Source organism: Mobula birostris, chromosome 5, assembly GCF_030028105.1.
Source record: "Mobula birostris isolate sMobBir1 chromosome 5, sMobBir1.hap1, whole genome shotgun sequence".
NCBI lineage: Eukaryota > Metazoa > Chordata > Chondrichthyes > Myliobatiformes > Myliobatidae > Mobula > Mobula birostris.
In genome coordinates this window covers 41,695,334-41,717,109 of record NC_092374.1, presented here as the reverse complement: position 1 = coordinate 41,717,109, position 21,776 = coordinate 41,695,334, and the positions used below count along the sequence as shown (strand labels likewise).

At 41.1% G+C, this 21,776-nt stretch overlaps 1 protein-coding gene across 5 annotated transcripts in view; it reads right to left on the bottom strand.

Moving 5' to 3' along the window:
* LOC140197672 (uncharacterized) overlaps nt 1–21,776 on the bottom strand; it is a 137,400-nt gene that overhangs the window by 29,550 nt on the left and 86,074 nt on the right. For all 5 annotated transcript variants that reach the window (XM_072257966.1, XM_072257967.1, XM_072257968.1 and 2 more), the window contains one exon: nt 18,584–19,533. In XM_072257966.1, the coding sequence (XP_072114067.1) occupies nt 18,584–19,533 (950 nt within the window). The remainder of the gene's footprint in view (nt 1–18,583; nt 19,534–21,776) is intronic.

The following is a 21,776-nucleotide window of genomic DNA, read 5'->3' as shown; positions in this document are numbered from 1 at the left end:
ATAAACCTGCAATCAAAGGAATAAAACTAAACAAGGGCTCTTATTCTAATGGCTACCTTGGTACTAGGCTGCATTTCTTAGACCTTAGCTATGCATACAAGTGCTACTGCAAGATTTATTGAACACCCGGAGGAAATCCATGCAGCCACAGAGAGAACCTTTAAACTTATTTTCCCCAATTTTGCAAAAACGTTGTCCAGCCACGTTGCGATTGAATGTTTCACAACTTTGATGCCTTATCCATAAGATCATCCTTTAGTAACAAATAAATTAATCAATAAACTGCAGAAAATATAATCAGAGCCCAGCAGGAAAAGGAGTAGATCCAGTATACTTAAACCCTTCCTCCACCATCAACTCTGCTCTCAAACGCATCTACCCCATTTCAAGCACATCTGCTCTCACTCCACCCTCCTATCTCCCCACTAGGAATAGGGTTCCCCTGGTCCTCACCGACCACCCCACCAGCCTCGAGGTCCAACATATTATTCTCCATAACTTCCGCCATGTCCAACGGGATCCCACCACTAAGCACATCTTTCCCTCCCCACCCCTCTCTGCTTTCCGCAGGGATCGCTCCCTAGGTGACTCCCTTGCCCATTTGTCCCCCCCATCCCTCCCCACTGATCTCCTGGCACTTATCCTTGTAAGTGGAACAAGTGCTACACATGCCCTTACACTTCCTCCCTTACCACCATTCAGGGCCCCAAACAGTCCTTCCAGGTGAGGCGACACTTCATCTGTGAGTCGGCTGGGGTGATAGACTGTGTCTGTTGCTCTCGATGTGGCCTTCTATATATTGGCGAGACCCGACGCAGACTGGGAGATCGTTTTGCTGAACGCCTACGCTCTGTCCACCAGAGAAAGCAAGATCTCCCAGTGGCCACACATTTTAATTCCGCGTCCCATTCCCATTCTGATATGTCTATCCACTGCCTCCTCTACTGTCAAGATAAAGCCACACTCAGGTTGGAGGAACAACACCTTATATTCCGTCTGGGTAGCCTCCAACCTGATGGCATGAACGTTGACTTCTCTAACTTCTGCTAATGCCCCACCTCCCCCTCATACCCCATCCGTTATTTACTTATATACACACATTCTTTCTCTCTCTCTCCTTTTTCTCCCTCTGTCCCTCTGACTATATCCCTTTGCCCATTCTCTGGGTTCCCCCCCCACCCCCTTTTCCTTCTCCCTGGGCCTCCTGTCCCATGATCCTCTCATATCCCTTTTGCCAATCACCTGTCCAGCTCTTGGCTCCATCCCTCCCCCTCCTGTCTTCTCCTATCATTTTGGATCTCCCCCTCCCACTTTCAAATCTCTTACTAGCTCTTCCTTCAGTTAGTCCTGACAAAGGGTCTCGGCCCGAAACATCGACTGTACCTCTTCCTAGAGATGTTGCCTGGCCTGCTGCGTTCACCAGCAACTTTGATGTGTGTTGATCCAGTATACTGGCTGAAACAGGCTGAAGTCATTCGGCAGAATGCTTCATCAAAGTTTTCAAACATTCACCAAGGCCTTGCTTGGCTATTCCTATGAAAGGCCCTCTCCATCAGATCTTTCATAATTGGCACCATATTGACCATGTTGCCTTTCTGGCAATTACGATGAAAATGAGATGAGTCCCCATTTCCTTGATGAGATAGAGAGGTATTTATGTAAGGTCACCCCCAACAACTTCATTCTGTATAGGCTGTTTCCATGGAGACACAAAATGAGAAATTCAACTGTTACTGAAATATCAAAAATATGGTGAAAGATATCCTGTCATCTGCCCAAAACTCATTATGTAAAGCTGGTCTACAATCACTTGCCACAAATTGACATACTCAAAAGTCGAGGACCACGTGCTAAGGACACACAGAAGCTGCACCCACCTGCCACTGCAAGGGCTCTATAAGAAAGGGCAACAGTTTAGGCCCCTCCTAATAGTACCTACTGATTGACCACAATTGGTGTTAGAAACTCAAACTATTTATTTCAATCCTGCATGTAGAAGCCATATATCTATTTTCTGTCTGTCTACATTGTATTTCATGATGGACATTTATAATGGGGTTATAATTTATAATCACTTGGGTTGAGGCATGGTAGAACAGAATGAGTATCGTTACATATTCGTACTTTGTCTCAGCTAATTAGTTCTGGTTTAGTTATGAAGGAGTGAGCTGGGTGTGATTTTTTTTTGTTGTGTGCTTATTTTGCTGTTTCACTAACTTACAATCTTCGTTTGATTATGTTTTTCCTTTGCGTGCCTTGTGGCGCATTGGTCAACAACCTTAACTTTTATTCCGCTATATTGCCAATTTTGTTATTTTTTTTATAGCTACAAGGTAGTTCATCTTTGTTGTTTTCATATAAAGGATCAAACATACTTTTCTCGACTTGGAACTCAGTTATTTGGAAGCACATCAACACCCTGACTCAGTCTCTCAGGGGCTTTGGTTGTTTTCAAGTAACAACTAAATTTTTTTTTTCAACAAAAAAAAGTTACACCAAATGAAAACCAGGCTACACCAAAGGATTGCCTGTTGGGAAAACTGGAGCAACTTGCAGAAGGATTTATCTGCTACCTTCTGTTGATTCAAGTTACATCTTTGTTGTTTGAATGGTTAGCGCTATGTATCCATTAGGAACCGTTGCTCGATTGCATGGGATCTGCCTGAAGATTCGTCACTTTGTTTTATTAAAGTGTTGAAACATTATCCTGACATTTGTATTTAATACTATTTGTTTGGCATGGTTTAAGTGCTGTGGATATGTGGACAATTTGTTTGATGCCCATGTTTAATTGTTTGGAACATTAGAGAGTTGCACAGAAAGGAGAAAGTAACATGAGTGAATCGAAGCATGGAACTGATGTCAGTGACGGTGAAGTCGAGGCTTGCAAAAGAGAAATTGAACTTACTGCGAAAGCTTTAGTGGATAGAATCGGAAGTGTTCAAAAGAAGTGTAAAACAAATGTGAATAAAATTGAAGGTTTAATACCATCAATTAAGGATCTTATGGAAAATAAGGAAAATGCCTTACAAGTGCAATCTTGTCTTGAGAACTTAACTAATTTCTACAAAGTTGTTGTTAAGCAATATCACATACTAATCTCATTACTTCTGAAGGACGAACAGAGAAAACAGAACAAGTGACTTTCAAACATTGATAGTCTTAGTAGTGCATTCTTAGAGGATGTGAAACAATGGTTGACCCAAACATGTTACAATGATGGTCATGTTGCTACAACAAGTGAATTTATATCTCACCTTCTATCAGATGATGTTTCTCAAATTCCAAGGCATGTTTTGACTAAGCATATAGCAGGTGACCTACAGGATGATGCAAACCCGAACAACAGTGAGTCAAATGTCAGAACTTGAAGTTCTGCTGCAGGAAGAAAATCTTCTATATCTACACTCCTCTGTACATATTAAAACAGAGGCTGATTTAGTCCTAAGGCTAAAGGAAGCAGTTTTTTCACTACTGCGCCTACAGTGAGAAGCAAAGCTAAAAGTGAACCTGGAACTACTGGAAGAGAAATGATCTCAGCAGCCAAAAGGGTTTTCTGTTCTACATTGGATTCATGCCTCCTTTGGCTCGGAGTGAGAAGATTGCCTTCCTAAAAGAAAATGGTGCCTGCTTTGGCTGTTTGTATACAGGACACATCAGCGAGGATTGCAGAAAGTGTCTTTCATGCAAGGTATGCAGTAGCAGGCATCCCAGCATACTTCATCTTCTTTCTAATGAAAAGGATGGAGAATCAAAACAAGCAGAGAAAGAATTACAACCTTACAGAGGCTGGTGATCATGATTGTAAACTTCCCATAATTCAAGTACAGGTGAAGTCTAAAAAAGGTAACAAGACTGTGGCTATTTATGCTTTCCTAGATCAAGGGAATACAGCAGTTTTCGGCACAGAGGTCCTCATGAACAAGCTCAACCTCACAGGAAAAAGGACACGCATTCTCTTACACTGCATGCGTCAAAATAAGGTTGCTAGTTGCTATATTGTTTCAGAATTGAAAGTAGCTGGCTTAGATGGTAAAGACTATTGTGAACTACCAAATACAGCCTTTCTCAAACTTTTTGCTCTGGAGGAACCATTCAAAACAATCTTCAGGTCTCAGGGAACCCCTGCATAAAAATTATTACATCTGGAGCTCACGGTACATTAGCATGATCAGTAAATTGTGGATATAATAATCCAAAAACAATTGTCAATGTTCTTTTGAATAGAGAATGAATTTTAGCCCACCTTTCTTGAAGAAAAAAAGCTGTTAAGCTTAGCTTACCTTTCTTGCAATTACTCTCTTTCCTTTTCTATCCTTGTTCTTGATGCTTGTTAAACAAGAAAAAGCTTGCTTACACATGTAAAAAGTTGAAAACTGCAGCAAAATATTCATTGCTTTCCTAAGAATAGCAGGATACACTTCTTTCACAGGAATCTAGAACTTGTTCAGGTCAGTAATCTCATCTTAAGTGCATGATCAGTGTGCAGTTCACAAAGCACTTCCTCTTCTCTCAAATTCAAGTTTTCAAGCTGAGCAGAAGATTCAGATAAAGGGTCCCTCACTCAGTCATACACTTGTGTTGAAAGGGAGGAAAAATACTGTTCAATTTTGTTCTGTATTTCTTCCAGTTGGTTTTCAATAAGACTCAAGACTTTCTGATATTCATCCTCTCTCTCAAGCCCAAACAGCAGTGGAAAAATTTCAAGATTTCCTTTTGCAGCACACTTTTTCCAAAGATTCAGTTTCCTTTTAAATCCAGGAATCTTGTCATTTGAAGTCAAAACATTTTCTCCAAGGCCTTGCAGAGACTTGTTAAACTGGTTCATATGATGAAAAATATCTGTTAGGTTGGCTAGTTTCTGCATGCATTCTTTATCTTCAAAGCACTTAGCAAAATCTGGCCTATTTTCTTTAAACTACTCCTGTAATTCACCTTTCAGCTCAAACACCCTGTTAAGAACTCTTCCCTTGCTAAGCCATTGGATTTCTGTATGCAGGAGATTGGTGTGCTCTTTGTCCAGGTTTTCACAGTTTTTTAACATTCTCAAGTGAACCAGTCTTAAAGCTACGAATTTACTTGCTTCCCAAGTCCTTTTACTGACTGTGACTTTATTTTCAAAAGCTTTGTTTGTCTTGAGATTTCAATAGTCATTTAAAATAATCATACATGTCATATGGCTGTGATTTGTAGATAAGTGTCTTTTCAGTTTTGCTGGAGCCATTGCTACATTTGTAAGTTGTTTGCCATAGGCTAGGCACAATAGAATGGGACAACTTGGATCACCAGTCCATGTAAAACCTATTGATAAGCAGCTTTCATTGTAAAGATATGGTACCACCCACTGCTTTTGTCTCCAGGACCCAGAATAAGCTGGTGGACTTCTTCTGCAGCAATAGGAAGCATAGGGTTTCTGCTGTGGAACTGAGTCTTCCGATTGGAGAGAGCGGTCAGTCCTCCGTGATCGGAAGCAACCACCCTCAGAGATGGCATGTGCTGACGACGCACTTTTGCTCACCGGGGACACAACATGCAGGAGGGCACACGGCTTCAAGTGGACAGCATCAGCAGCGCCACTTTGAGGGGGCTCAGAGAAGTGGAAAAGTTCTGGCTGCACCACCACCTGATTGACTGGAATTGCCTGTCGGACCCAGCCTCAGATACCACGCGGGAGAGGACCCCACATCTAGGACATCTCACGGGGATGCCCGCCTTGCCCTTCCATGATGCTCCATAGCGTTTCTTGTACAGGCTGTTATGTACACCTTTCACTTCCTTGCCTTGGCAGGCTGTTTTACTATTTGGCAGTGGAGGAGGTCCACAGTGGAAATCTCTTTATTCCAGGGGTCCTTTCCATATATATTTGGGACCTGGCGTGGACAGTGTTGCGTAAGGTAATACCGTGCAACAGGTTTTTAAGTAGGTTCACTGACACCCTGTCCACCTGCCCATTCTGTGGCTGGAAGGAATCAGTGTACCACACTTATATGGAATGTGAGAGGTTGCAGCCCATTTAAGTATATGAAAGGGCTGCTCCTGAGGTTCTGGTTGCACTTCAGCCCCACACTCCTTATGTATGGGCACCCAGTACAGAAGGGGACAAGTAGTGAGGAGGATCTACTGGTGGGCTTGCTCCTGGGCCTGGCCAAGTTGGCCATTCATGGGTCTAGACGGTGGAAAATGTCTAGACCCATGCACAGGGTCAAATTCAATACTTTTTATACGATTTTCTGTTCAAGGGCATTCATGTTTCCATACCAGGCTATGATGCAGCCAGTCACTACACATCTATAGAAGTTTGTTGAAGTATGAGATGTCATGTCTAATCTCCGGAAACTCAAAAGGAAGTCAGAATCTGAATCAGAATCATTTATTATCACCGGCACGTTCAATGCAATACATAATATAGAAAAATAATAATGAAAATAATAATAATAAATAAGTATATCAATTATACTACATCTATATTGAATAGATTAAAAATCTATTCGTGCAAAAACAGAATATACAGTGGCATGCAAAAGTTCGGGCACCCCGGTCAAAATTTCTGTTAGTGAATAGTTAAGTGAGTAGAAGATGAACTGATCTCCAAAAGTCATAAAGTTAAAGATGAAACATTCTTTACAACACTTTAAGCAAGATTAGTGTATTATTTTTGTTTTGTACAATTTTAGAGTGAGAAAAAGGAAAGGAGCACCATGCAAAAGTTTGGGCACCCCCAAGAGATTTGAGCTCTCAGATAATTTTTACTAAGGTCTCAGACCTTAATTAACTTGTTAGGGCTATGACTTGTTCACAATCATCGTTAGGAAAGGCCAGGTGACACAAATTTCAAAGCTTTATAAATACCCTGACTCCTCAAACCTTGTCCCAACAATCAGCAGCCATGGACTCCTCTAAGCAGCTGCCTAGCACTCTGAAAATTAAAATAAATGATGCCCACAAAGCAGGAGAAAGCTATAAGAAGATAGCAAAGTGTTTTCAGGTAGCCGTTTCCTCAGTTTGTAATGTAATTAAGAAATGGCAGTTACCAGGAACGGTGGAGGTCAAGTTGCGGTCTGGAAGACCAGGAAAACTTTCCAAGAGAACTGCTCATAGGATTGCTAGAAAAGCAAATCAAAACCCACACTTTGACTGCAAAAGATCTTCAGGAAGATTTAGCAGACTCTGGAGTGGTAGTGTACTGTTCTACTATGCAGTGACACCTGCACAAGTAGGACTGACCTTCATGGAAGAGCCAGCAGAAGAAAACCTTTCCTGCATCCTTACCACAAAATTCAGCGTCAGAAGTTTGCAAAGGAACATCTAAATAAGCCGGATGCATTTTGGAAACAAGTCCTGTGGACTGATGAAGTTAAAGTACAACTTTTTGGCCGCAATGAGCAAAGGTATGATTAGAGAAAAAAGGGTGCAGAATTTCATGAAAAGAACACCTCTCCAACTGTTAAGCACGGGGGTGGATCGATCATGCTTTGGGCTTGTGTTGCAGCCAGTGGTAGAGGGAAGAAGCAATTCAATTAAATACCAGCAAACATCATACCATCTGTAAAAAAAAAAAAGCTGAAGATGAAAAGAGGATGGCTTCTACAACAGGATAATGAACCTAAATACACCTCAAGATCCACAATGGACTACCTCAAGAGGCAAGCTGAAGGTTTTGCAACAGCCTTCACAGTCCCCTGACCCAAACATCATCGAAAATCTGTGGACAGACCTCAAAAGAGCAGTGCATGCAAGACAGCCCAAGAACATCACAGAACTAAAAGCCTTTTGCAAGGAAGAATGGGTGAAAATCCTCCAAACAAGAATTGAAAGACTCTTTGTTGGCTACAGAAAGCGTTTACAAGCTGTGATACTTGCCAAAGGGGCTGTTACTAAGTACTGACCACGCAGGGTGCCCAAACTTTTGCTTCAGGCCCTTTTCCTTTTTTGTTATTTTGAAACTAAAAGAATGAAATAAAAAAGTAATCTTGCTTAAAATATTAAAGAAATGTGTCACCTTTAACTTTATGCCTTTTGGAAATCAGGTTATCTTTTACTCGCTTAGCTATTCACATTAACAGAAATTTTGACCAAGGGTGCCCAAACATTTGCATGCCACTGTATATTAGAAAAAAGTAAGGTAGTATTCACAGGTTCAATGTCTATTTAGAAATCGGATGGCAGAGGGTAAGAAGCTGTTCCTGAGTTGCTGAGTGTGTGCCTTCAGGCTTCTATACCTCCTACCTGTTGGTAACAGTGAGTAAAGGGCATGCCCTGGGTGCTGGAGGTCCTTAATAATGGATGCTGCCTTTCTGAGACACCACCCCTTGAAGGTATCCTGAGTACTTTAGAAACATAGAAACCCTACAGCACAATACAGGCCCTTCAGCCCACAAAGCTGTTCTGAACATGTCCTTACCTTAGAAATTACCTAGGGTTACCCACAGCCCTCTATTTTTCTGAGCTCTATGTACCTGTCCAGCCTTTGACTATCCACACGATCAATGCCTCTCATCATCTTATATACCACTAATCAGGTCGCCTCTCATCCTCCGTTGCTCCAACCTATTCTCATAAGGCATGCTCCCCAATCCAGGCATCATACTTGTAAATCTCCTCTGCACCCTTTCTATGCTTTCCACATCCTTCCTATAGTGAGACAACCAGAACTGAGCACAGTACTCCAAGTGAGGTCTGACCAGGGTCCTATATAGCTGCAACATTACCTCTCGGCTCCTAAACCCAATACCACAATTGATGAAGTCCAATGCACCATATGCTTTCTTAACCACAGAGTCAACCTAGGCAGCAGCTTTGAGTGTCCTACTTTGTAGGCTAGTACCCAAGATGGAGCTGACTAAATTTACGACCCTCTGCAGCTTCTTTCGGTCCTGTGTAGTAGCTCCCCCATACCAGACAGTGATGTAGCCTGTCAGAATGCTCTCCACGGTACATCTATAGAAGTTTTTGAGTGTTTTTGTTGACATTCCAAATCTTTTCAAACTCCTAATAAAGTATAGCTGCTGTCTTGCCTTCTTATGTTGGGACCAGGTTAGACCCTCAGAGATCTTGACACCCAGAAACTTGAAACTGCTACTCTCTCCACTTCTGATCCCTCTATGAGAATTGGTGTGTGTTCCTTCGTCTTTCCCTTCCTGAAGTCCACAATCAGCTCTTTTGTCTTACTGACATTGAGTGCAAGGTTGTTGCTGCAACACCACTCCAGTATTTGGCTTATCTCGCTCCTGTACACCCTCTCGTCTCCATCTGAGATTCTACCAGCAATGGTTATATCACCGGCAAATTTATAGGTGGTATTCGAGCTATGCCTAGCCACACAGTCATGGGTATAGAGTAGAGCCGTGGGCTAAGCATACACTCCTGAGGTGCACCAGTGGTGTTCGTCAGCGAGGAGGAGATATTGTCACCAATCCGCACAGAATGTGGTTTTCCCGGTTAGGAAGTCAAGGATCCAATTGCAGTGGGAGATAAAGAGGCACAGGTTCTGTAACTTCTCAATCAGGATTGTGGGAATGATGGTGTTAAATGCTAAGTTATAGCCGACGAACATACTTTCATTCTTTCTGAAAGAATAACACCTAGGAATTTAAAGTTGCTGGCCCTTTCCAACTCCGATCATCCGTTGAGGACTGGCGCATGGAACTCGGATTTCTTTCTCCTGTAGTCTATAATTAGTTCCTTGGTCTTGCTGACATTGAGTGAGAGGCTGTTGTTATGACACCTCTCAGCCAGATTTTCAGTCTCCCTCCTATATGCTGATTCATCACTAGCTTTGATTTGGCCAGTGACAGTAATGTCATAAGCAAACTAGAATATGGTATTGGAGCTATGCTTAGCCACACAGTCATAAGTGTAAAGCAAATATAGCAGGGGATTAAGCACACAGCCTTGTGGTGTACCTGTGCAGATGAAGATTGCGGAGGAGATGTTGCCAATCCAAACTGACTGGGGTCGACAAGTGAGGAAATCCAGGATCCAATTGCACAAGGTAGTACTGAGGCCAAGGTCTTGGAGCTTATTGATTAGTTCTGAATGATTTAGTGGGGATACACTCATCTACAACTGTTTTTAATAAAGCCTGTAACCATGGTGTATTCTCTCAGATCCCCAGTTGAATGCTTGACCACAGCTCAAATCATTGACTCAAAGCAATCCAGTAACAAAACCACCACATTGGAGTACCAACAAGGGGTTATCATATATCACACACCTCCACCTTTTGCTTTCCCAAATCAGCAGTTTGGTTCATTCTGTAAACTGAGAAGCCTTCAGGTTTGATCACTATATCTGATATGCTCAGAGAAAGCCATGTTTCAATCAAGCATACAATGGAGCAGTCTTTCAGTTGCCTCTGGCACAGCAGTCTTGCCCTCAGGTCCTCAACTTTGTTCTCCAGTAACTGCACATTTGCCAACAAAATGCTGGGTAAAGGAGGCCTCATCCCTCTGTGTTTCACCCTGGCTTGGAGTACCCCCGCCCCCCACGCTTTCAGCCATAGCGATGCACCTTCGACCTCTTAAAGGTGTCGTTCATGTCTGGTTTCCCAAGCCCTTCAAATGATCGTGAGATATGAAGATCATTGAGTTAATTTTAAAGTCCATTGCTTAGAGGCAAATTACATGCTGCATATTGCAGTGAAAGTAACTCAAGAGGTATATTTAAAAGAATTTTTAGAACTATTTTCTGCAGCCCATAGAATGTTACCAATGGTCACCAGCACCATCTTGGACTACTACACCTTTCATGAAAGATGTCATCTCTGAAGGTTATGCTGAAAGAGTGCCAGCACAGGATCTGGAATGCACTGATGGGAATGTCTGATATATTCCACATCATGGTGTCTACCACAGCAGAAAAGGAAGCTTCATGTTTTGTGTGACTGTGGAGCATCTTTTCAGTGTGACTTTTATGCAACTTAATGCTCAGCTTTTACAGGGAGCAGATCTTACTAGCTCACTGAGTGGAGTCATAATCAGATTTTGAAAAGAACCAGTGGTGATCATGGCAGATATTGAATCAATGTTTCACCAAGTTACAGTACCAGCAGAAGATGCAGATCTGCTGAGATTTCTCTGGTGGCCTGATGGTGACCTCAGCCAAGAACTTTAGAATGGTGGTACATCTCTTTGGAGCAACATCTTCACTGAGCTGTGCCAACTTCACTCTGAGGAAGTGCACAGAATATACTGAAGGACGGTTCCTCTGCGAGACAGTGGATGTGGTTTTGCACTGCTTCTATGTGACTGACTTGTGTCAATGCCCTTCGTGAAAGAAGCGGTGTCCCTCCATCATGACCTTGTATTCATTTGTGCTAAAGGCAGCGTTCAACTCATAAAGTGGTTAAGCAACAGACAGCATGCTAGCTGTGATACAAGAAGAACAAAGAGAGAAAGACGCAAAGGATTTGGATCAAGACATACCTTCAGTGGAGAGAGTTCTGGCTGTGCAATGGTGCATTCAGTCTGACACTGTCAAGTTTAAGGTCATGATCCAAGATGGATCACTCAACAGAATAGGGATCCTCTCCACAGCTAGTTCCATCAATGATCCTTGAGGAATCTTGAGTGTGGTGGTGCTATCTGCTAAGAAGATCCTACAAGATCTATGTAAGAAAGAGCTTGGCTAGAACGGCACTAGTTGCTCATGAGTGGACAAGCTGACTGAAATAACTCTGCCAGCTGGAAATCTTCAAGACTGTTAGATATTTGAAACACCTGAATTTTGCAGAAGTTACTCCGTGCTGGGTTACAAGCTGGTGATCTCTTTGGAAGCTCACCCGGCAGAAGAAAGTGGCAAACCATTGCTGTAACTTGCCTTGTACGCGGTTCCCCACTACGTCAGAGAGGCGTGGAGGGAAATCATCCGCTAACCGGAGAAACTCCGGATGCGACGTACCTTTCCTTTACTGATGTACAATAACACCACTTTACAGATGTGAGCAAAGCCGGCTATGCAGCAGTGACCTACCTATTGTTGCACAACATATGCTCTCAGGTGCACAGTGTTTTTACCACCTAGGGCAGCTCCAGTAAAGTCAGTTTCCATCCCTCATAAGGAGCTCATTGCTGCTACAATGACAAGCCCTATAGACAAATTTAGGAGGAACAAGTTGCATGTGCAGCTTCAGGACTCAATATTTCAGACTGATAGTACTTCTATGCTGAATGAAGAATGAAGCATCCAGGTTCCAAACCTTCATTGCAAACAAACTTTTGTTGGACCACTACTGTAGTGAATATTTAGGGTAAATGAGATGGGATGCCAGTGTAAGGGGTTTCTTCTTTTATGTTACTGCTAAGGCTAATATAAAATGGCTTCTTTGTTATGTTAACTGCTGAGAAAGTTCTCTCTCTAGCAGTTTGTTTGGGTTATATTACCGATAATGAGGATTGTATTCATTTGCTAACCAATTGGGATAGATGTTATTTTTCTTGTGTGTCTGTAAGCTATTGTTTTTCGCAGGCTTTGGGGCAGAAGGTGGACGGGGACAGAGAGAGGAGACGCGATGCTGTAAGCTGGGCGACAGGACGGACCCCGAGTGGGAGTCCAAGGCCCAGGGTTATTGGGAGGGGACAAAGACAGACTCATGTGAAACGTCTGGTCGACCACCGTGGTTGGTCCCAGGCGGCGGAGGGGATCAAATGGTAGAAAGAAGACTCCATTAATTGAGTTCCAACTGTTATGCATGAAGTGGTTGAACTTCGATAAGATTGGCGCCTTTTACTTTCCTTTTATATTTTATCTCTATTAATTACATAGTTTCAGTAAGATCTATAAAGTGTAATCATTTAATCCATATGGTGTATTGTCTGTTATTTGGTGGGGTGGGGTACATCACCAGCATCCACACAAACTTGATTACCCAGTTTGGCGGGGCAGAAGGCTGCTCCCCCAGACGAAAGCGAGCCGAGCGAGCCTGAGGCTTACCAGGGGACTACACCAGTTAAGCATGATGTATCGTCCTAGTCAGTGGCTATAAAATGAGAGCTCCGGCATCTACATTCATCTGAGCAGAATTGCTTGTAGATGGTGGAAATATTTTGGCAAATCACTTGTCACAGAAAATACAGCTCTTAACCTGCACTTGTAGCCACAGTATTTATCTGGCTGGCCCTTTTAAGTTTTGGGAATTTTGATAACTGGAGATTAAGGGATGGTGAAGTCATTGAATATTGAGATAGATAGGTTGTCTCTCAATGAAAGTGATAACTGACCAACACTTAGCAGAACTCTGATTGTTTTCTGGGTCATGTTGCACATGGGTACATGCTCAAAACTCAGAAATACAAACTGAAACTAAACAATCTTAATCACTAACAACGGTATGACTTTACAACATAGCCAAGATTATCCCTGAAACAACTGATGTTTGATCAATAGTACTGACCTAATGAACTCCTGCAGTTAAATTCAACAGCTGATATGATTGGCTTGCAATAATCATAACTACCTTGTGGCGTCAAGGAAAGGTTTTCCACCCAGTTTCCAGTGGCTTCCATTTTCTCCAAGCACTTATAATTTGCATTTGATCATATTTTTTTAAAGCCCTTATAGGACCCCTTAATTAAGAATAAGCACTGCCACTGGAGCTTTGAAATTCACTTATTTCTTCTACACTTTAAAGCATGCTAATGGACCAAGGCTATAATGAGGTCTCAAATAGTGAGATCCCAAGACCTAAGTCTTACGAGTGAATGTATGTTGCTTTATAACCCCATTGATGACACCTTCCATTACTATGTTTAAAACCGAATCTACCAAAAATAGTGGTTTTATTATCCAGTTGAATTTGAATTGATTTGACAGGAAATATCTTAGGGATTTTCCGCATCTTGATATTCAATCTATATTTGGTGCTGCTGCTGACGCTGGAGGACTACATTTGAACACTACAGCTGCAATGTTATTAAGGCCCGTACATTTTCCCTCAACTGATTTCACACAGCTCAGAGTCTGAAGAATTAAGACTGCAGTGATGCTTCATATATCAGAGATAGTCCATTCATCTGTTACTTAAGACTATAAGGTATAGGAGCAGAAGGTCATTCGGCCCATCAAGTCTGCTCTGCCATTCAATCATGGCTGATACAATTCTTCCAGTCACCCCAACTACCCTGCCTTCTCCCCATACCTGTTGATGCCCTGGCTAATCAAGAACCTATCTATCTTTGCCTTAAATGCACCCAATGTCTTGGCCTCCACAGCCGCTCATGGCAACAAATTCCAGATTTCCACCCAGTTCCCAGTGGCTTCCATTTTCTCCAAGCACTTATATATTGCATTTGATCATATTTTTTTAAAGCCCTTATAGGGCCCCTTAATTAAGGATAAGCACTGCCAGCTTAGTGCGCATGCGCCGGTCGTGCATGCAGCCTGGTACAGCCGTTCCGATCTATTCTTACTTTCTTCTTCTTACTTTTTAAATTTACGTTATTTTTTGTATTTTTTTTTCTCACAGTAACACGTCGAAGCTGCACCCTCTCTAACATGCTGGCAGAGAGAGTTTTATTTGGGTTTTCTTTAGCGCTGGAAATGGTTACATCCCGACACGCGGGACAGAAGCAAGGTCGCATTGTGTATTCCACAGGCCAGCAAATACCGGCCGGTTTAGCGAACAGAGCGGCGGACACCCTTGCTGAAATCCGGAGGAAAACACACAGAGGATGCAGAGGGGGATCACAAAGCCGAGGAAAGAGGACCGGGTCGAGACAACAGAGACTTTTGGAGAAGAGGAGTCCGGTGGGTAATACCGTTCCGGCTGACCAGAAGCGCACTGAGAGCGGTAAGCGTAAAGGAGTTGGGTGCTTACTGATCTGGTTAACAACAGATGGTGCAATCCGGGGTATACTACAATCAAGGAATGTGTTTGCAGACTGGATATTGAACTTTTTACTGTTGGACTTCGGCCACATTCCACCGTGATACAACACTTGGCGGCACGAGAGGTTGTTCCTGCCTGTGGCCATCGAACGTGCAGCTCCTCCTGTGGAGGGTCAGACACCCTGAGCCAATAGACTGGTCCTGAACTTATTTTCCATCTGGCATAGTTTGCATTTTGTTGTTTGATTGTTGGGGGGTTTTGCATTGCTGTATTTACGCTCTATTCTTGGTTGGTGCAGCTGTAACGAAATCAAATTTCCCTCGGGATTAATAAAGTATATCTATCTACCTATCAGATTTACCACCCTCTGACTAAAGTAATTTCACCGCATCTCTGTTCTAAATGGATGGCCTTCAATCCTGAAGTCATGTCCTCTTGTCCTAGAAGAGGCTGAAGATGACAACAGAGGCTTCAGCCATCTCATCTGTGCTCATGCTGGGTTGAAACAACAATGTAGATGGGGATGTTTATGGAAACTCCTCTTTATATAGTCATAAAGTAAAATGCCATGGATGTCAGATGTAAGTTTTTCCACACAGAGAGTGGTGGGTGCATGGAATGCACTGCCTGCGAAGGTGGTAGAGGCAGATACAATAAGGTTTTTTGAGAGACTCTTAGATAGGTACATAGAGCTTAGAAAAACAGAGAGCTATGCGGTGGGGAAGTTCTAGGCAGCTTGCAGAGTAGGTCACAAGGTCGGCACACCATTGTGGACCGAAAAGCCAGTAATATGCTGTAGATTTCTATGTTTCCAAATGAGTTCTTCGGCCCAGTTCATGCATACCAACCAAGGTACCCATCTAAGCTATTCCTATTTGCCTATGTTAGGCCCATTTCCCTCCAAGCCTTTCCTATCCATGTACTTCTCCAAATATCTTGCAAATGATTAAATATTGTCAAACACTTCCTCTGGCAGCTCGTCATCTTTTATTCATAGTTCTGTTTCTGATTCTACTAACACCCACTATAGTCCTAGTTTGATAAACTTATGTCCTTTGAAGTCTCAAAACACAGTTTTACTAACCACTTGGTGAGGAATACTGAAGTCCCTCATTCAGCAATGATACGTGACCTTGCTTTGAGCAAGTAGTATTAAACAGGATTTAACAGAAGACAGGGAGATCTGACACCATGTGAGCCTTTTCCTCCCAACTGTATATCTCAGTGCAGCAGACTGGTAAATTTGTTGTGACATGTGGTACAGGTTATATCCACAAATCTTGATGGAGGAATCTGCATGTTAAATATAAGGAAGGATGCTCTTTGACTTATCAGCATATTATGTGATTTGGCCTTTTGGTAGTCCTCCCATTTTAGGCACATGTTTAGATGTTCATAAGAAGGAATTTACCGGTCAATTGCATGGTGTCCAAACCTGATATCCAGAGGTCTGCTCAGTTTTAATACTAGGTGGCTATGGAAATGCAAACTTCAATCAGTATTTCAACAGACCACAAAACAGGCATAGTCAAAGTATAACAGTTTTGAAACAATCTGCAGAAAAGATGCCTGTACATATGACCTCCTGTGTCTTCAGCTGGACTCACCACTGGGCATAGTGGCAAAGCAATGATGCATTGAGCAGATGTGCTGGATGTACAGTGCATCATATCCCTCAGTTTATAAAAGGTACTTATTGAATACTTATTTTTACATTAGGCGGCAATAGAATCAGATTCAGAGCCTAATAAAACTTGTCTTTGCCAGTTTACCTTTTTACAGAGACCTCTGTCTATGACAGTAGTATTAGGAGCCAGAACCCTATTTAATTGGATTCATTCACTAAATCTGCTAAAATGGTAAACAGTTTATTTATTTTCCAATTATGCTTTTAATTATTTGCTATCATTTTATGGTGTTTCATTTATTTTTACAGTATTAACAGTCATTCCTATTTTTAATTGGTTATTTAATTGACCCTATTTGAACAGTTTTTAAATACCTGACCAGATACATTTAAAACTATTCCACTAACATTTAAAACAGTCCCAAAGATCTATGATAGCAATACAACATAGAGTCTGGACCACCTTGCAGAATACCTCTCAGCAAAGTCATCGCAATCATCCCTGTGTACACAGAAACAATAGTGTGGATAAACAGCATGTTAAGACGTCCACAACAGCAGATCACATCCACAACAATATAGACCATGCTATTTTGAGATAGCCATTTGACAGAAATTAGAAGATATTGCAGACAGCAATTAAGAGTCAGCACATTACTAAGAACAATAACGGAAAGACCCAGGTAAGCTCTTATTTAGAGAATGCAATTGTTTCGCATAGCAATAGATACAGTATACACCACCGTGCAACTGGGTGTTGGGCTGCCAAACCAACAGACCTCAGGTAGGCAGGATGCACAGCCCCTCCTCCTTCCCCTTTATCATCAACATGGGTGATTCCCAGGGCTGTGAGCAGAGCCCACTGCTGTACTCTCTGCTCATATTTGACTGCACAGCCAAACACCTGAGTAATCACATTGTCAAATTTGCCGATGACAGAGCAATGGTGGAGCTCATCACCAACAATGATGAGACAGCCTACAGGGAGGATGTGGAAGAGCTCGTGGCCTGGTGCCTGGTTCGCCTTTACTGAAAACCATTGTGCTAGCCACTACACTACTGTACTGTCCCATATATAGAGAGGTGCCGGAAAAGGGCTAATAACATCAAGAAAGACCCCACTCATGGACCACTTGTCCCACTCCCTTCAGAGAGGAGGCTACACAGCATCAATGCCAGACTCAAAAACGGTTACTTTCTCCAAGCAGTAAGGCTGATCAACACCTACTCCCAATAACCCACCACTCCAAACTCCTGTGCCTAGCGTCACTTTATGGACATACAATCAATAGAAATAACCTAGCGTATGTAGTTATATTTATTGTGCTTCTTAATCATCATTATTATGTTTATCTTAACGTGTTTTTTGTGCTGCATCAGATCAGAGTAATAATTATTTTGTTCTCCTTTACACTTGTGTACTGGAAATTACATTAAACAATCTTGAACTTGAATTTGATAATGCTGCAATTTCAATCAATGCTTCTTATGCTATGAGCTGGACTGTATGTTATCAATGATTGTCATTCAGCAAAGTTTGTTCATTAGTTTAAAAAAGGCTCTATAGGTCAAATGGCATTCTCTGATTAAAAAAGAAACTTTTTTGGGATTTGATAATCTGTATCAATATAGAGACATAATATTCCCCAAGAAGAAAAACACATTAAAGCATTTCAAACAGGTTCAAACAGGCATACAGAAAACAAAAAACTAAGCCAAGGAAGACTAATATTTCATTTGATAGTGCCTTGAAGATATAAATTTCCAAAAAAATAACAGGCAAGAGACTTTTCCCAAGAATCTTATTTTCATACAACTATGCAATTTTCTGAAGTAAATGGAAACAGCCTGAAGCAAGCTAAGCTGATGCATGCCAACAGCCTGAAGCAAAATAAACATGCATGCAAACATAAGATGAGAAAATTCTGATTCATATTGTTTTCTCACACTTGTGCTTGTGTTAAAAATTTGTGATATTCACTGATCATTTTGGATTCCGAAAAGCCACTTTTCTTTGACTAAATACCAATGAATATTGGCCAGCTATTGAAACTACAATATTCAACAACAATGTACTGGATCATAATATTTTCATAAAGCTGAAATGACAATTTTTCTAAATAAATTGTTACCTGTTGGGTTCTGTTTTTGTTTCTTTTTGGTTCTCTTTTTGTTCTCAGATCCTGATTTTGCAAATAAAGGCAGCTTTGATTTCTTTTCATTACAATCCTTTACTGAATATCCATATTCTGAGGGATTCTTTGGAATTGCATTCTGCTTAGACATTCTGAACTCTTCCATTCCATTTTCATTTTCCTGAACACAAAATCTGGCCTTAATTTCTTCTTGTTCTTTGGCTCTTTTAGACTTCGCCACAAATTTCTTTCTTTGTCTTCCTTTTTTGCCTTCTAACTTTGTTTTATCAGAAGGCAACAAGTGTTTTGAATGGGATGAAGACAAACGTATTGAGTTTGATTCTAAAAACTTATTAGAAGCCCTCATACTGTAATCAAGAAGTTCAGCCTTTTCAGTTTTGTTCTTAGATTCCTTAACATAGAAATGAGGTTCTTGGTGTAATTCCTCTTGTAACTTTTCCTGATCTTCGCCTCTATTGGATTCAACTATAGATTTTTTCCTTGGTCTTGCAGACTTCAATTTTTTTTGTCTGGGAGGTGAGTGGAATGAAGATTCATTGTGTACTTCCTTTCGCTCCTTCTCAGCAGCACTTTTTAATGGATATGCAGGACGTTTCCGAGATTGATTTTCATATTTTGCCTTGTTTTTTTCATTCTGAGCTAACTGATTTTTATCACTTATCTTTGACTGAATAGTGAACGTTCTCTCTTTTGCCGCCTTCTGCTTTCTTTCCTTCTTTTTTGTTGTCTTTGCATCCACACCCATAACACATTCCTTCTCCAGTTCAACTGGATCCTGCTTTTGCACAAAAGCTTTCTTCGGTATTGTAATCCATGACTTAAAACAGAAGTTTTCCTCTTCTTCCGATTCAAATACAAATTCAGTGTTGGGTGCTGAAGTTACAGAAGTAAGTTGTTTTGGGTGTGGTAATGGGGTTAAAGCAGACCTGCAAAAAAAAAAAAGAAGAAAATCAAATTCTTCTCTAGCGTCAAGACTTTTGCTGGCATTAAACCTACTGTATGAAAATAGACACTTCTTATTACAACACAAGAGGTAGATTAAGACCAAGCCAGCTCCCAGCAGCAAAATCCCACCGGTCTCATACACACTCTTAATTTACTCTCTCATGTCCTCACATAAACCTCCCTTTAATTATTTTGCCACTTATCTACGGTCTGTCTGTCTAGGGACTATATCCGATGCGGACGTTGTTGACCATGGTTTCCCCTCATTCTTTGAACGACTTCCATTTCCTCAATGTGTAGCCACCTGGCTAGGCTTTTGATGTACATAAGCCGAGGTCTTCCTCTAGGTTTGCTCCCCTCAATCTTTCCAGAAAGTATGAGTTTTTTCTAGTTCACCTTTCCCTATGCTATGTGCTAGGAATCTGAGTTGTCTTTCTCTTATTGTTGGTATGAGTGATCTAACTGCTTGGGCTCTTCTGAGAACTTCTTCATTTGATGTGTGTGTGGTCCATGATATTTTTAATATTCTCTTGTAGAACCATAATTTAGCTGCTTCTAGTCTCTCTTCCATTGCTGGGGAAATGGTCCAGCATTCACTTCCATAAGTCAGAAGAGAATAAATGTAGCACTGCAGTATTCTGTTTTTAGTGTACATGCTCATCTTCCTGTCTGTTAATATGGTCTTCTTTTTTTTGGAAGGCTTGTTTCGCCATTGCTATTCTGCATTTGACATCTGTGTCGTACCTGCCATCACTTGTTATTCGGCTGCCAAGATATCTGAATTTGTTGATTTGTTTGATGTTTGTATTTCCAATCTTGATCACACATTGTGGGATGTTTGCCTTTCTGGAGATGACCATACTTTCTGTCTTCTTGGTGTTGATTGAGAGGCCTCTGTGATTACTTTCTGCTGCCACTATAGTAGTTCTTGAAGTTTTGTTTCTGAGTCAACTATTAGTATGATGTCATCAGCATATCTGATGTTATTTATATTATGACCTCCAATTCTTTGATACTTCTCAAGATATTTTCACTATACGGGTTGAATAAGTCTGGCGAAAAGACACAACCTCGCCTGACTCCTCTAATGATACTCACATACTCACTCACTTCTCCTTCTATTCTGATGGATGCTGTCTGGTTCCAGTATAAGTTTCTTAAGAAACGTTATCTTTCCCATCTATGTCAAGATCCTGAAACATTTCCAGATGATCTTGGTGTCTGACAGTGTCAAAAGCTTTTGTAAAGTCAATGAAACATAGGTAGATGTCTTTTAGTACCTGGATGGTTCGTTCACAATCATCTGTAGCATGAAAATTGCATTTCTGGTTCCAGTGTTTTCCACAAAGCCACATTGTTCTTTAGTGATTTCTGGTTTTATATAGCGCCTTGCTCTCATCATGACTACTCTGAGAATAATTTTTGCCACGTGGCTCATCAGGCTTATTGTATGATGTTACTCACATTCTGTTGTTACCTCTTTCTTTGGAAGTGTGATGAACACTGATTTACTTAAGTCATCAGGTATCTCCCCATGATGATAGATTTCATTTGCTATTTCTGTTATTTCCTCTATTCCAAAATCTTCTAAGGCGAGTATCATTTCAACAGCGATGTTGCCTGGACCAGTTGCTTGGTTATGTTTTGTTTTATTTACAACTGCTCGAATTTCTGATTTTAGAATGCTAGGTCCTTCAAGATTCTTCTTTATGTTCGGTTTTTCTCCTCTTTGGTCTTCAAAAAGTTCTCTTAACTATTCTGTCCATCTGTTTAGGATTTCCTTTTTGCTCATAATTAAGCTGCCGTCTTTTGCCTTGATGCATCCACTTGCTGAGCAGTAATTTCCCCGTTCATTCTTTAATCTTTCTTTTCTTTTTCAATCTTTTTATTAATTTCAAAATATAGAAACAAAACATAGCAATAATACAGATAATATGAGATGCATTGTTACATTTAAAAAAAGAGTAATTGCAAAACCAAATAGTGGAAATTACCAAAACTCCCATACATGTAGAACTGATCACGGATAATATAAAGCAAAAAAAAAGGAAAAAGAAAGAAAAAGAGAAAAAAAAACCCATCCCAAAAGAAAAAAAAACAACTAAACTAAACTAAAAGACTTGGGCAAAACTAACAACTTAAAAATGGAAAAGAAGAAAACCTCAGTGTCGACGATTCCATTCCCCTCCAACAACAGTACAGAGAAATAAAACAAGTTTGGAAA